Here is a 12,039-nt window from a genome sequence, read left to right as displayed (position 1 = left end):
TCTCTCTCTCTCTCTCTCTCTCTCTCTCTCTCTCTCTCTCTCTCTCTCTCTCTCTAGAAGTAATGGATGTTTAATTTGCGAAGCATTCATGGAGCTTGGTGGGATTTATGGGCCACTGCACCTCTTTATAACTTAACCTGTCATCAATGATCTCCATTATTTTCTATGAGCGCATGACATATTTCAACATTTAAAACTTTACTCCTCTTTTCATCAATAAATACTCGACCATTAAAAATGGCTTCCATTCTCCATTCCCTTCCAGAAAGGAACAAAATTTTATGATTCCCTAACCTATTTCATTCCCATGAAATATGCTGATTTCTATTCTCCGTGAATCAAAATTGTTGTGAGAGTACGTAGTGTGATGGGTGTTTATAGTTTGTATACATGATAGAGTATCTGGTAGCCTGGGCAATACAGATCAAAACTTTATATATAAGTTTAAATCCCAAAAATAGGAGTTTATGTTTCTACTCTTAAGACCGGTGGAAGATACATGATAGAGTATTTGGGGTGCGTGCATCGTGCCAGTTAGGTGCGACTAGTTGTGTGTGCAACACATGTGGGTAGAGTTTTTTTTTTTTTTTTTAATCTTTACTACAAAACCGTAAACCCTAAATGTCGAAATAGATAGCATATTGGTTTTATTTATATAATGAGATATATTTGTCCCAAAAAATTAATTTTCTTTCAATTAATATTTGGATCTCAAAAAAATTAATCATTTCCATAAATACAACAGCATCTACAATTCTATCATTTAATACATCCTTTAAAACCATATACTAACGGTACAACCCAACGAATACATTAACTATGCTGTTCTAAATGTGTGTACGAGGGAATATAAATTAGTGTATGCCCCTTTCTAATACTCTAATCTAATCTATTTCAAAAAAAAAAAATACTCTAATCTAATCAAATCAATCTGAACTTTACTCAAAAACAAAAAAAATTGTCACAGCCAAATGGTGAAGGAGGTCCGCACCCGTTACCGGAGATCCTTTCAAACACGTCGGAAGGACTAATGCAGCTGTCGACGAAGGCCAACTCCGGCAACAATGACGACGACGAAGATAACTCCGTTAATGATGAAGGCGCGAATCAGCAGTCCAGCAAACGGTCGAAGCCTTACCACCGTCACACTCAGCACCAAATCCAAGAACTGGAAGCGTAAGCCAAAAGAAAAAAAAAAATTGCTGAGTTTATCTGTTTATCATTTTTCATTATTTATTTGTTTATTTATCATTTTGTTGGTTTAATATAATAAATAGGTTTTTTAAGGAGTGTCCTCACCCAACCGATAAGCACAGGAAGGAGCTAGGTCGTAGGTTGGGATTGGAGCCTTTGCAAATCAAGTTTTGGTTCCAAAATAAGCGCACCCAAGTGAAGGTATATATAATAATTTGTTTTTTTTTTTTTTTTAAATAAAATTTATTTTATTAATTAAAATAAATTAACATTCCTTTTGATCGTATAAACACATTACACCTGGCTTTGATTACAGACTCACAATGAGCGTGAAGAGAACGAAACGCTTCGGGCTGAAGCTCAAATGCTTCGGGCCGAGAATGCCAGGTTGAGACAAGAATTAGGCGACTTCACTTGCCCACACTGCAATGGCCCGCTCATCATCGGAGAAGCGCCGTTTGATGTAAATGAGGCCCGAATGGAATATGCTCGACTCAAGGCTGAGGTATATACACACACATATATACACATTCCTTTTCTTTCGTGACAAAACTTGCATGAGATAGTACCACACAAATTTTTAATTTGACCTATTACTTAAAAGATCCTACTTGTCTGATTTAGACTTATGAGACTGTCTCATACAAGGGTTATTTTTCTTTCAATTCTTTATATTTTTACCTTTTTTTCCACAGCTTGATCGCGTTTCTTTGATCGCTGCAAAGTATGTGGGGGAGCCGCCATTCACGACCTTCAACGTTTGCTCGCCTCCACCGACGCCCGGCGCGGGCAGTCAGCATTTCGGAGCTCCAACGTCGGCGGGACAGTCAGCCGACAACGTTGGAGAGGCGTATGGAAGCGGCGGAGAGACTCCAAGAAGCATGAACTACTGCCCTGCTGAAGCTAACAAGTCAGTTGTAGCCGACCTTGCGGCGGCGGCCATGGAGGAGTTAGTTGAGATGGCAACAATGAAGGAGCCGCTGTGGGTGCCCAGCATCGACGCCACCACTACTTTGCTAGACCAGGACGAGTATTTCCGGCTATTTTCCACAGGATTTTCACCAAAACCTCAAGGCTATAAGACCGAGGCTTCCCGAGAAACTGAAATCGTGATTATAAATCACTTGCATCTTGTTGAGACTCTGATGAATGTGGTAAGTAGCCATTAATGCAATTTATCCAGAAAAAAGAAAATTAGGTAAAACTCAGTAAAGCTGGTGGGGCGGTTGACTTGGTTATTAGAAGGTTCTAAGTTTAACTCTTAGAAAGCTAAGCCTTCTTGATTTGTGATTTTTTGCTGGCTAAGATTATAAATCAAGGTTAGAGTTATTGGGTGCATATTGTTAGGATCAAGAACTTACCACTGCTAAAAAGGTATAACTAATAGGGAAATAGGAAATGAGCAACTTTATTTTCTTATACCGCCACTTATTTTCTAAAGTTAAGATGTTTGACTTGACCCTTAACTTCTGCCCAACTATTCCCTAACAACATGGAATTGGACTTAGCGGGACCTTACCCACCTCCACCCAACACATACTCTCTAGTTTGTAAATTTTTATTGGTTGATCATCACCAGAGTCATTGGGCGGCCATGTTTTCTAGCATTGTGTCGAGAGCTGTCACTGTGGACGTTTTATCAACTGGACATCAGGCAGGAAGCTATGATGGAGCTTTGCTACTGGTAAAACACAGACATCATATATATCCACATTTCCTATATTAATTGCATTTCAAACAAGGAAATTAGTCATGGATTCCTAGCTAATTGTTTCTTATTTCCCAGATTTACGCTGAATTTCAAGTGCCAACTCCTCACGTTCCGACTCGCTACTGTTACTTCATCAGATACTGTAAAAACTTAGAAGGAACATGGGCGGTGGTCGATGTTTCCTTGGACCACATTAATCCGGTAGGCCTGTGCCGGAAAAGACCATCGGGCTGCATAATTAAAGAAGTCCCCAATGGCTACACAAAGGTAGCTAACTTAATAATTTAATATATACATGTAGTATAATTAATATATACTATATATATATCCTACAAGGGTCATAAAGCATGTTTACTTAATGCACATTTTTAGATAGTAGTTCCTTAGTCACCCAAATATATATACATAAACACTATATATGTATATATATTGATTCAAATGCAGACAGTGTTTCTTGTGCAGTCGGTGCTCACACAATGTTCGGGAATGCACCAATGTACTAGGCCTAATGATGCATTTCCGAACACATGCATTTATGCATACCTAATCATGATGACCCGGCAGCACGGGAAGCTTGGCCTTGTATATATAGGATATATAATATTATTTCCAAGATTTTGCTATAGGTGACTTGGGTGGAGCACGTAGAAGTAGAGGATAATGAAGTGCACAGTAACATTTACAAGCCCCTGGTTGATTCTTGCATTGCGTTTGGAGCTAAACGTTGGGTGGCGACTTTGGATCGGCAGTGTGAACGTATGGCCTGCACAATGGCTACAAACATCTCGCCTACTGATAATCTGGGTAATTGCAGCGAAGACTTTCTTTAGCTTAGCTTCAAGATGATATGATGACGATAATGATAATTATGAATTTCAATTCTTTTCTTTACTGTAACAGCAATAGCATCTCCACAAAGCAGAAAGAGCATCTTAAAGCTAGCGGAAAGAATGGTGATTAGCTTCTGCTCCGGTGTAAGCTCCTCCACGGCCCATGAGTGGACGGTGTTGTCGGGAACCGGGTCCGATGATGTCAGAATCATGATCAGGAAAAGCGTGGATGACCCCGGCAGACCCTCCGGCCTTGTTCTCAGTGCTTCCACTTCCCTCTGGCTTCCCACCGAACCCAAAAGAGTTTTTGATTTTCTCCGTACCGAACACTCTCGGAGTGAGGTATATCTATATACAATTAATCAGTTAGTTCTAAACATTTTAAAGACATAATTTAAAATATATTAACATTTATTTTCAGTGGGACATTCTTTCAAATTCCGGCATTGTCACGGAAATGGCACACATCGCGAACGGCAGGGAAACTGGGAACTGCGTCTCATTACTGAGAGTGAATGTAAGCCCATTATTACATATTCATTCTATATATATGATATTTTATTTTTAGTACTATTGAGTCTGTTACAATATAGTATTTGTTCATACATACTTTCTCAGCCTACTAACCACAAAGAGTCAATGCTTTGGGTTCAAACTTAAAGATAGAAAAAATTAATATTTTTTTTGTCAGAGTGGGGATTGGAATCAGAGCAACATGCTGATACTGCAAGAAAGCAGCACAGATACTACGGCTTCGTTCGTGATTTACGCTCCGGTTGATATTGTGGCGATGAACAGCATCATCGGCGGCGGAGATCCGGAGTATGTGGGGCTCCTGCCGTCGGGATTTGCAATTCTCCCTGACGGACCACTTGCTGGTACATCATGCGGTTCTCTGCTGACGATTTCGTTTCAGATATTGGTTGATTCAGTCCCGACTGCAAAGCTTTCTGCGGGATCCGTGGCGACGGTGAACGAGCTCATACATTGCACGGCCGAGAGGATTAAAGCCTCTCTTTCTGACGTGCTAGGGACTTATGGCTTTCAGTGTAAGTAGCTTAGCTAGCGCATATATATATACATATATATATATATATATATATATATATATATATATATATTTCAATTCTTACAAAATCTATCTTAGCTTGATTGTGCTTGTTGGTCAAATTATTTGTTGATTTGGAAAGCTTAGCTTGGTGATTGCAGGAAGAGAGATCGATGGAAGAATTAAACAAGTCAAGAGCGCACCTTAGATTGGTTCCAAGCTAAGGTTCGTGAATTGACTTCTTCATAGGGCAGTTGGCAGGAGAAAAAGAGACATGCTTTATATATATAGGATCTTTGCCTATTTTTGGGTTTTATATGTTAAGTTAAGACTCTTGTAATGCAATTAGGGATTATTTTCGTTAATTTTTTATTTTTTTTTTGGTATTATTTGGTGTGTTTGATTTTTGACTGTAGAATTGAATCAATATATATAAATAGTTTGAACTACTTCTAGCTGTGTTTTTTTCTTTTCTAATCTGTATGTTCTTTGTGCCCAACGATAATAAACACTTGTAATACATGACACTAAAGGAGCACGTGTAGTGCACATCACCTATCAAGAGTAAGGATTTAGGATCGAGCCCTCTAAAGACTGGTGAATGAGATAAATTACAAAGGACAATACTAGATGTCTTTACATTACTACTCACAAACTTGTCACTCCATGATGTTGCAAGTTCTAATAGGTTGATATTAAAAAAAAAAAAAAAAAGTATATTAAAACTTGTCATATCGCAGAATAGTAAGTTTGTGAGTGGTATTTGCAAGAGTAAATAGCATTTTCTAATAACTTTCAGGTCATGCAAGACTGTAGTCTCCCCTTGTTTTGTTTTCCCTGCGGGTATCCCCTCCCCTCCCAAAAAATAGCATTTTCCAATTACAAATGTGCCTTAACAGGCTTAGAGGCCCCAAATATTTGTATTTTGTATTTTATTGTTGGGCTTCATTTTCTTTTTTATTTACTTCTTTTGCCATTTCTAATTTCAGAAATTCAAATATATTCAATAATAAGTTTTTTTTTGTTACAATAAAATATTATTCAGTTCCCACATATTTCAAAATCTTGGTGTATTATATATTTATATTATACAAGTTCAAAAATTAAGCAAGTGGGAAAATGAAGTTCCTGCAACTAGGAAGTAGCACCATTTTGACATTTACAGCTTTCCCATAACTCATAACTCATAGCCATGGTCTCATGTCAATAGTCTTCAACCACTTAAATTTGTCCAGGTAAATTCTTTATCAGCTCCCCTTTTTCACAAATCTGCAAAACCTTGAATTGCCTCATCGATCAGTCATCCCTGTCACTGCTTTGCCTGCAAAAGAATCATATACAAATTAACATTTTGGCATTGGTTCCTGCAGACTCAAAAGACAAACCACAACTTGTCCAATGATGGGTGTTAATTATATATTAGTTATTACCTGTGAGTAGAGGAAAGTCCCCAAAATGGCAATGGCAGCACCAAGGGCATTGACAGGTTGAACAGGGGTGTGGAAGATGATGATGGAGGATACTATAACTGATATTCTCTTCATGGTGTTTCCAATGCTGAATGTCAGTGGGGATATCTCATTTAGAGACATGTATGACACCTGGTTGTAGAGGTGATAGAACACACTTTGAGCCACCACCCACCTGATTCAACAAAACATATATTTAGTCACATTACAGATTCACGAATTAAAAGACTTTTTTATGCTTAAAATTGAATGACGTATTCCGTCTTAACTCAAATTTAACGCTTACCATACGAAGTTAGGTCCAATTTGGGATACTGCCTTTTGCCATCCGAGGGCCCACACCTGTGGGCCCTCCACAGCAATTGCAAAGGGGGTGAGAATCAAAAGAGACAGCATGGAAAGACAGGCATAGTAATTCATCCCTCCAACAGACCTCCCCTTCATCCCTTGCTTTGAGAATATGTTTCTGAACACAAATGCCACATTTGATACCATTGCCCCCATAAAACCTATAGACCATTTTGGACCAAGAATTATACACACAAAACCTTGAAGTGACACTAATTTATTAAAACCAGCATGTGCTTCATACCAGTTAAATTGAAATTGAGCTCAGTGACCGCAGCCAGTGAACACCCACCAATGATTGGGAGAAGTGATAAGTAAACTGGCAATGGGAAAGTTTCACCAAGCAAAAAACTTGAGACCAAAACACTGAAAGCCGGCTCTCCACTCTTGATTATGTGAGTGAAGGAAACCGCAACCTTTGACATGCTCACTGTTGCTGCCACATGCCCTATTGTGTGTGCCACCGCAACCTATAAATATTAAACTTCCAATGTTATTACTCAAAACATTATGAGAAAATCTAGGCAAGGACACATGATCGAGCCTGTCAGCTGTGGGAATTACACTCAATGCGCTCCTTGTGAGCACTAGAGGTCCTCTCACTTAATAGGCATTGAGTCACTGTAATTTACCCTTCCGCTCTTCCGCTATCCTGTTGGACCGGGATATAGAACCCTTTGGACAAGAGAATTTGGCCTTTTGGGCAAAATATTTTGAGAAAATCTGGACAATGACACAGGATCGAGCCTATCAACCGTGAAAGTTACACCCAATGCGCTCTTTGTGAGCACATGGGGTCCTCTCACTTATTGCGCACTGAGTCACTTAATTTACCTCTCCACTATCTTGTCGGACGGAGGTATAGAATCCTCGGAGCAAGAGAATTTCACCTTTTTTGGACAAGAAACGCTGAATACTTACCGGAAACAAGGCCTTCCAGAAATGAAGGTCAGTTTTTGGTGTGTCTGCAACTCTGGTAGCCCAAGAGACAAGCATCATGAGAGAGCCAGCAGCCAGAGAAAGAGTGGAGGTGAGCCAAGGGAACGGGAAGGCATTCAACACCTTCTTGTTGTAGATATTGAACACCACATTCAGAGCCCACCAGGTTGCAAAGTAGACTCCAATCTTGATTTTCTGGGCAGTCTCAGCCTGAGCTTCTCGATCAAGATCAATGCCGATTGGTATGGACTGGGGACGACTAGCTTCGTATGCATTGCATTGACTTAAAGGGTCCCGAGTTTTCGAATCTTTGGGTTCAATAATGCCGCCGAAACCGCTCACTGCAGAGATGCACAGCGGTTTCTTGGACATCACATTGGCTTTCTGGTCATATTTTCTTGAGGCAATTTTCTTGGGGAAGAATGGTGCAGTTTGAGGCTTGGTAGCCCGGAAGCTTTGGTTCAAGGGATCAAAAGCTGTGGAAATTGCATAAGATTGGCCAGCAGAGAAGGCCATTTCTTTCCCTAAAATGAAATTTAATCTAATATTTTTACCTCTGTTACACTACTAAAGCTATTGATACTTTTAGCTGTGGAGAACTATGGGTCTACATATGCTGGTATTTATAGTAATCCTTGAAGTCAAGAGATGGCCCCTCAAAGTTGTGAAGGCCACTTGCTCAATTGCTGAAAATTCTATAATTAAATACTTTGAAGCTTTTGTTTCAAACATGGAATCAAAATCCTAATTGAAATCAAATATTTTCTAATTAGAATGAGTTTTAAGGTAAATAGTTATTTTATTTAGCAACAAACAAAATCTACAGCACCACCTAATACGTGTACCTTTTACGCTCGAGTACAATCATATACGCTTTTATTTAAGTTATACAATAATATCAACTCTTATCCCAATGTGTCGGGAGTGGATCGGTGAGCTACATCCATCACCCGACTAACTTTATATTTTCTCCACCCACCTCAACCTGTATCGGGTGAACTTTTTTAAAACACACCCCACCCCACCAGGTGCACACTACTTATCATCTTATCATTTTGACTATAGTATTAGTATTACTATCAGTACAAATTAAATATCAATCTCTGATATTTAGGGCTAGAAAAATGTGAGCGTATGGGAATAGAATTGTCAACATTAAACAAATAGGGAAAGTTCAAAACGCACGAGTAAATAATTGAAGTATGTAGCAGTAGAGCGGTGATCTGAGGGAATTGCATGAGGATCGTTGCAATCACTATCAGCCTCTAAATAATTGAACTCAAAGCTCTACCGCTCGTAGATGTCGCTTTCCATTTTCTCTAGTTTGGTGCGATGCGAATGCCCATTCTCACGCCCCTACCCAACTATTGTATTTATTCTACACTTCCTTCATCTTTTTTCCCTTCTCCTTCCTCCATTTTGTCTCAACTTGAACATCTTTCCAAACGTTAGCTGGCTCTCACATTTTAAACGATTAATCAAATTGATGGAAATTTTTTTCTAATTTAAATATCAATTTATAAATTATTATTACAGACTCAATGCATATATGATTGTATCATATTCGTTTCTCTTTATTGTGTTTTTACCTCCTCTTAGTAACTTTTTGTGATAATTATTATGTAAGAATATAAGGGCAAATTGTTAATATAGATTAGGATTTTAATATATATCTTGAATTTGTGGTTAGATCAAAAGAGAATATATAAAATCAAATGCTGACAAGGGCTATCTCGATTATATTTTATTCGAAGGTTAGTTAGCTATTTGTAAATTACAAGTTTTATGAATACAATTTGGTTAAATTTCAATATGAAAATTAGAGATTGTAAATCTACTTAAATGCCAGTACTCTCTATTTATACATATGAAATAGTGGTTGTCTAGTTGGAGCAAATTTAATACGAACTTGTATCTACGTATGAGAAAATGAGATGTTGGATCCGACTTGGCACGGCTCTAACTTCTCAATTCTCATACTAACACTACAATCTAGACTTGGCCAAGACTACTTAGCTTTGTCTTTTCTTTTGATGAATAGAATATTTTTATTGAGTGGTCTAATTTATTAAATGAATAATAAAATTATTACATATACATCAATTGATTTTGCTAAAATAAGCCAAGTAGCACTAATATCAATGGTTATATGTTGACCAAGATTCACCATTCCACCATGAGCATTATTGGAGGTCTTGGTCCAGATATATAAATACAGATATACAATTAACATATTGTGTACATTCAAATATACATAATCTATTAACTGAAATTATATAATGTATTAATTGTAGACATGTAATCTAGATCATGATCCATAATACTTATAATAAATCTGATCCACAATGTAATATGCGCATTAATATCAAAATCAAGGATTGTTTCTTTTATACATTAATAACATTAAATCAAGTCATGCCCAAGTAACACTAATATTAAAATCAAGTCATGCTACATCATGAAATCAATTCATGACTAACATATATACTTGTCGTTATAGATCAAACGATCTAACAAATTGTGGCTCCAAATTGTGCGAAATGCATGCAGCGGTGGTCCATATAAAACTGTTTTAGTCTCGATTTAGCCCGTTCATGTCATATTCTTGATCATGTGACCAACCATGCGATCGTGTAGGGACCGTTTGGAAGTTTATTAACTCTCAGGTGACTCCAACACCACCCCACATTTACTGATGGCTCACGTTAATCGACCAGATTTTCCTTGCAACTATGCCCAACATATAAATATCTCATAAAAAATCATAACTAAAGACAATACAGTCATACAGAGTACTTGTTTGTTAGCATTTCAACACAATTGTTAAAAATTAAGAAAGTAGACCTCTTTGGTTTATAAAAAAGTCCACAATCGCTATTCGAAAATAAGCTTAGTCATTCGAATTGTCCCCAAGGGTGAGCCTCGTAAAGACCAGTTCACAACTACGATCTGTTGAGGTTTATAAGACTAGAAATTGGGAGGGGCTGAGAAATCGAGCCCATTTACTAACTGAAATTTTCTTTCATAAAAATGGGAGAAAATCAAAAAGATATTTTATTTACTTGTACCTTTCTCTAATTTAAAAAACAGAGAAAAGAGAATTCTAAATTTTAAAAATTGAAGTAAACACAACCCAAAAATAATAATAATAATTAGCATGGCAAAATATCAGTTACAGAGCACACTACATCATCTTAATTATTCTGAATGGATGCTGGGCAGAGTTTGGCCAACTGAACTACAAAAGACAAAGAAGTTATGTGTATCAACTTCATACTAATAGCAGTAACTAAACGCATATTCTGGTGCCTTAAATTCAAAAGCATACTAAACCATCTGCTGCTGGTAATCAGTTGAAGTCCGGATAAACCGAAAAACGAATGCAAAACCAGAAAGAGGAGTTTCAGGACTTAATGTGAGAGAATGCAAAATTCTTAGGTCATCTTCTGAGCTGGAAATTCAAGCCTTCTTTTTCCTGTTTAATGCAGGTCTTTTGCCAATCGACATGCTCTTGCCAGAATGAGCTAGTAGACCACGTAAAATTGCTAAAACAGCAAACCCTAAGAATGGGTAGTACATCATCAGCAACTTTTCTGATGCTCTCTTGGACAGCGTCTGTTCTGTAAGGATGGCAACCTGAAATTGGTAGCATTAGTCACATAGACAAGCAAATTGTAAATATTGAGCTTATTTGGCTCAGCCTGAGTTTCTTGAAAAAAGAGGCATTTTTAAAAGGTCTCGCATTTGGTGCTGCTTGAGAAAGAAGTTTATTCATCTCATCTAGCCTTAAAAGCCTTTGTGTGTGTGTGTGTTTGTCCCAAATAAGCCCCAATATAAGCATATTAGCTTCTTTGTAATTATATCCACAACTCTTCTTCCACCTCATGAATCAGATGCATACGTTTTGATTTAATAGAAATGACTGTTCGTTTCTCATGAATGCAAATGGTAATGTCAACCTCACACATCTTTAGCATTTAAGCTTACAAAGACAGTGAGAATATGATTTTCTCTTGTTAGAACACCTCAATGCAAGAACTTAGTCGTAGAATAAATCGCTAATTGACAATCTATTCTAAGTCTTGGATATATTGTTTCTTTGTAAGGACAAATAACTTAAAAACAAAAGACTCCATTAAGAGGGAGTTATAGCTCCAGAATTCCCAGAGAAATGTGCAAGCAAGTACTACTACTTACATTTTATACCCAAATCTAGGGAATTATACACTTTTTCTTGTGAATGACTAGAAACTAATTCAAAAATAAAGCAACCACTCAACCCATAGAATAATCAATCCATCATTCAATTAAAGAGTACATACAGCACATTATAAGAAGACTCATGCAAAAAGTATCGTTCAGCATGATTCCACAAAAAGACTGAGCATCATCAGTTAAGTCTGTAGATAATCACAAGATGGATATACTCCCATGCAAGGAATATCCCAATCTTCTTTGCAAAAAAAAAAAAAAAAAAAAAAAAAAAAAAAAAAAAAAAAA

At 37.4% G+C, this 12,039-nt stretch overlaps 3 protein-coding genes across 4 annotated transcripts in view; 1 reads left to right on the top strand and 2 right to left on the bottom strand.

Moving 5' to 3' along the window:
• Positions 1-5,127, top strand: part of LOC116006663 (homeobox-leucine zipper protein HDG2-like) — a 6,306-nt gene extending 1,179 nt beyond the window's left edge. For both annotated transcript variants that reach the window (XM_031247130.1, XM_031247137.1), the window contains exons 3-13: positions 968-1,176; positions 1,278-1,395; positions 1,511-1,699; positions 1,890-2,348; positions 2,774-2,878; positions 2,981-3,172; positions 3,532-3,709; positions 3,806-4,077; positions 4,157-4,252; positions 4,427-4,784; positions 4,945-5,127. In XM_031247130.1, the coding sequence (XP_031102990.1) occupies positions 968-1,176; positions 1,278-1,395; positions 1,511-1,699; positions 1,890-2,348; positions 2,774-2,878; positions 2,981-3,172; positions 3,532-3,709; positions 3,806-4,077; positions 4,157-4,252; positions 4,427-4,784; positions 4,945-4,946 (2,178 nt within the window). In that variant the 3' untranslated portion in view covers positions 4,947-5,127. The remainder of the gene's footprint in view (positions 1-967; positions 1,177-1,277; positions 1,396-1,510; positions 1,700-1,889; positions 2,349-2,773; positions 2,879-2,980; positions 3,173-3,531; positions 3,710-3,805; positions 4,078-4,156; positions 4,253-4,426; positions 4,785-4,944) is intronic.
• Positions 5,128-5,785: 658 nt separating this feature from the next.
• On the bottom strand, positions 5,786-8,117 carry LOC116006678 (glucose-6-phosphate/phosphate translocator 2, chloroplastic-like). The gene is made up of 5 exons (XM_031247149.1): positions 7,522-8,117; positions 6,845-7,070; positions 6,539-6,761; positions 6,214-6,427; positions 5,786-6,104 (listed from the first exon to the last, which is right to left on the bottom strand). The coding sequence occupies exons 1-5, from the start codon at positions 8,053-8,055 to the stop codon at positions 6,093-6,095; spliced, it is 1,209 nt and encodes a 402-aa protein (XP_031103009.1). The 5' UTR covers positions 8,056-8,117; the 3' UTR covers positions 5,786-6,092.
• A 2,545-nt stretch (positions 8,118-10,662) lies between these two features.
• Positions 10,663-12,039, bottom strand: part of LOC116010551 (sigma intracellular receptor 2) — a 3,056-nt gene continuing 1,679 nt past the window's right edge. Inside the window, exon 2 of the mRNA XM_031250014.1 lies at positions 10,663-11,175. Within this exon, the coding sequence (XP_031105874.1) occupies positions 10,999-11,175 (177 nt within the window). The 3' untranslated portion in view covers positions 10,663-10,998. The remainder of the gene's footprint in view (positions 11,176-12,039) is intronic.

This window comes from Ipomoea triloba, chromosome 2 (assembly GCF_003576645.1).
Source record: "Ipomoea triloba cultivar NCNSP0323 chromosome 2, ASM357664v1".
Classification (NCBI taxonomy): Eukaryota; Viridiplantae; Streptophyta; class Magnoliopsida; order Solanales; family Convolvulaceae; genus Ipomoea; species Ipomoea triloba.
The sequence above is the reverse complement of the archived record's forward strand: the minus strand, read 5'-3'. Positions and strand labels throughout refer to the sequence as shown.

What these genes read in the sequence shown, in the direction of transcription:
- LOC116006678 (XM_031247149.1), bottom strand. Translation starts at nt 8,055, where the DNA reads ATGGCCTTCTCTGCTGGCCAATCTTATGCAATTTCCACAGCTTTTGAT. An exon ending in TCTGGAAGGCCTTGTTTCCG is followed by an intron (nt 7,071 to 7,521) that starts GTAAGTATTCAG and finishes TAATATTTATAG; the next exon opens with GTTGCGGTGGCACACACAAT. An exon ending in GCTCAATTTCAATTTAACTG is followed by an intron (nt 6,762 to 6,844) that starts GTATGAAGCACA and finishes AATGGTCTATAG; the next exon opens with GTTTTATGGGGGCAATGGTA.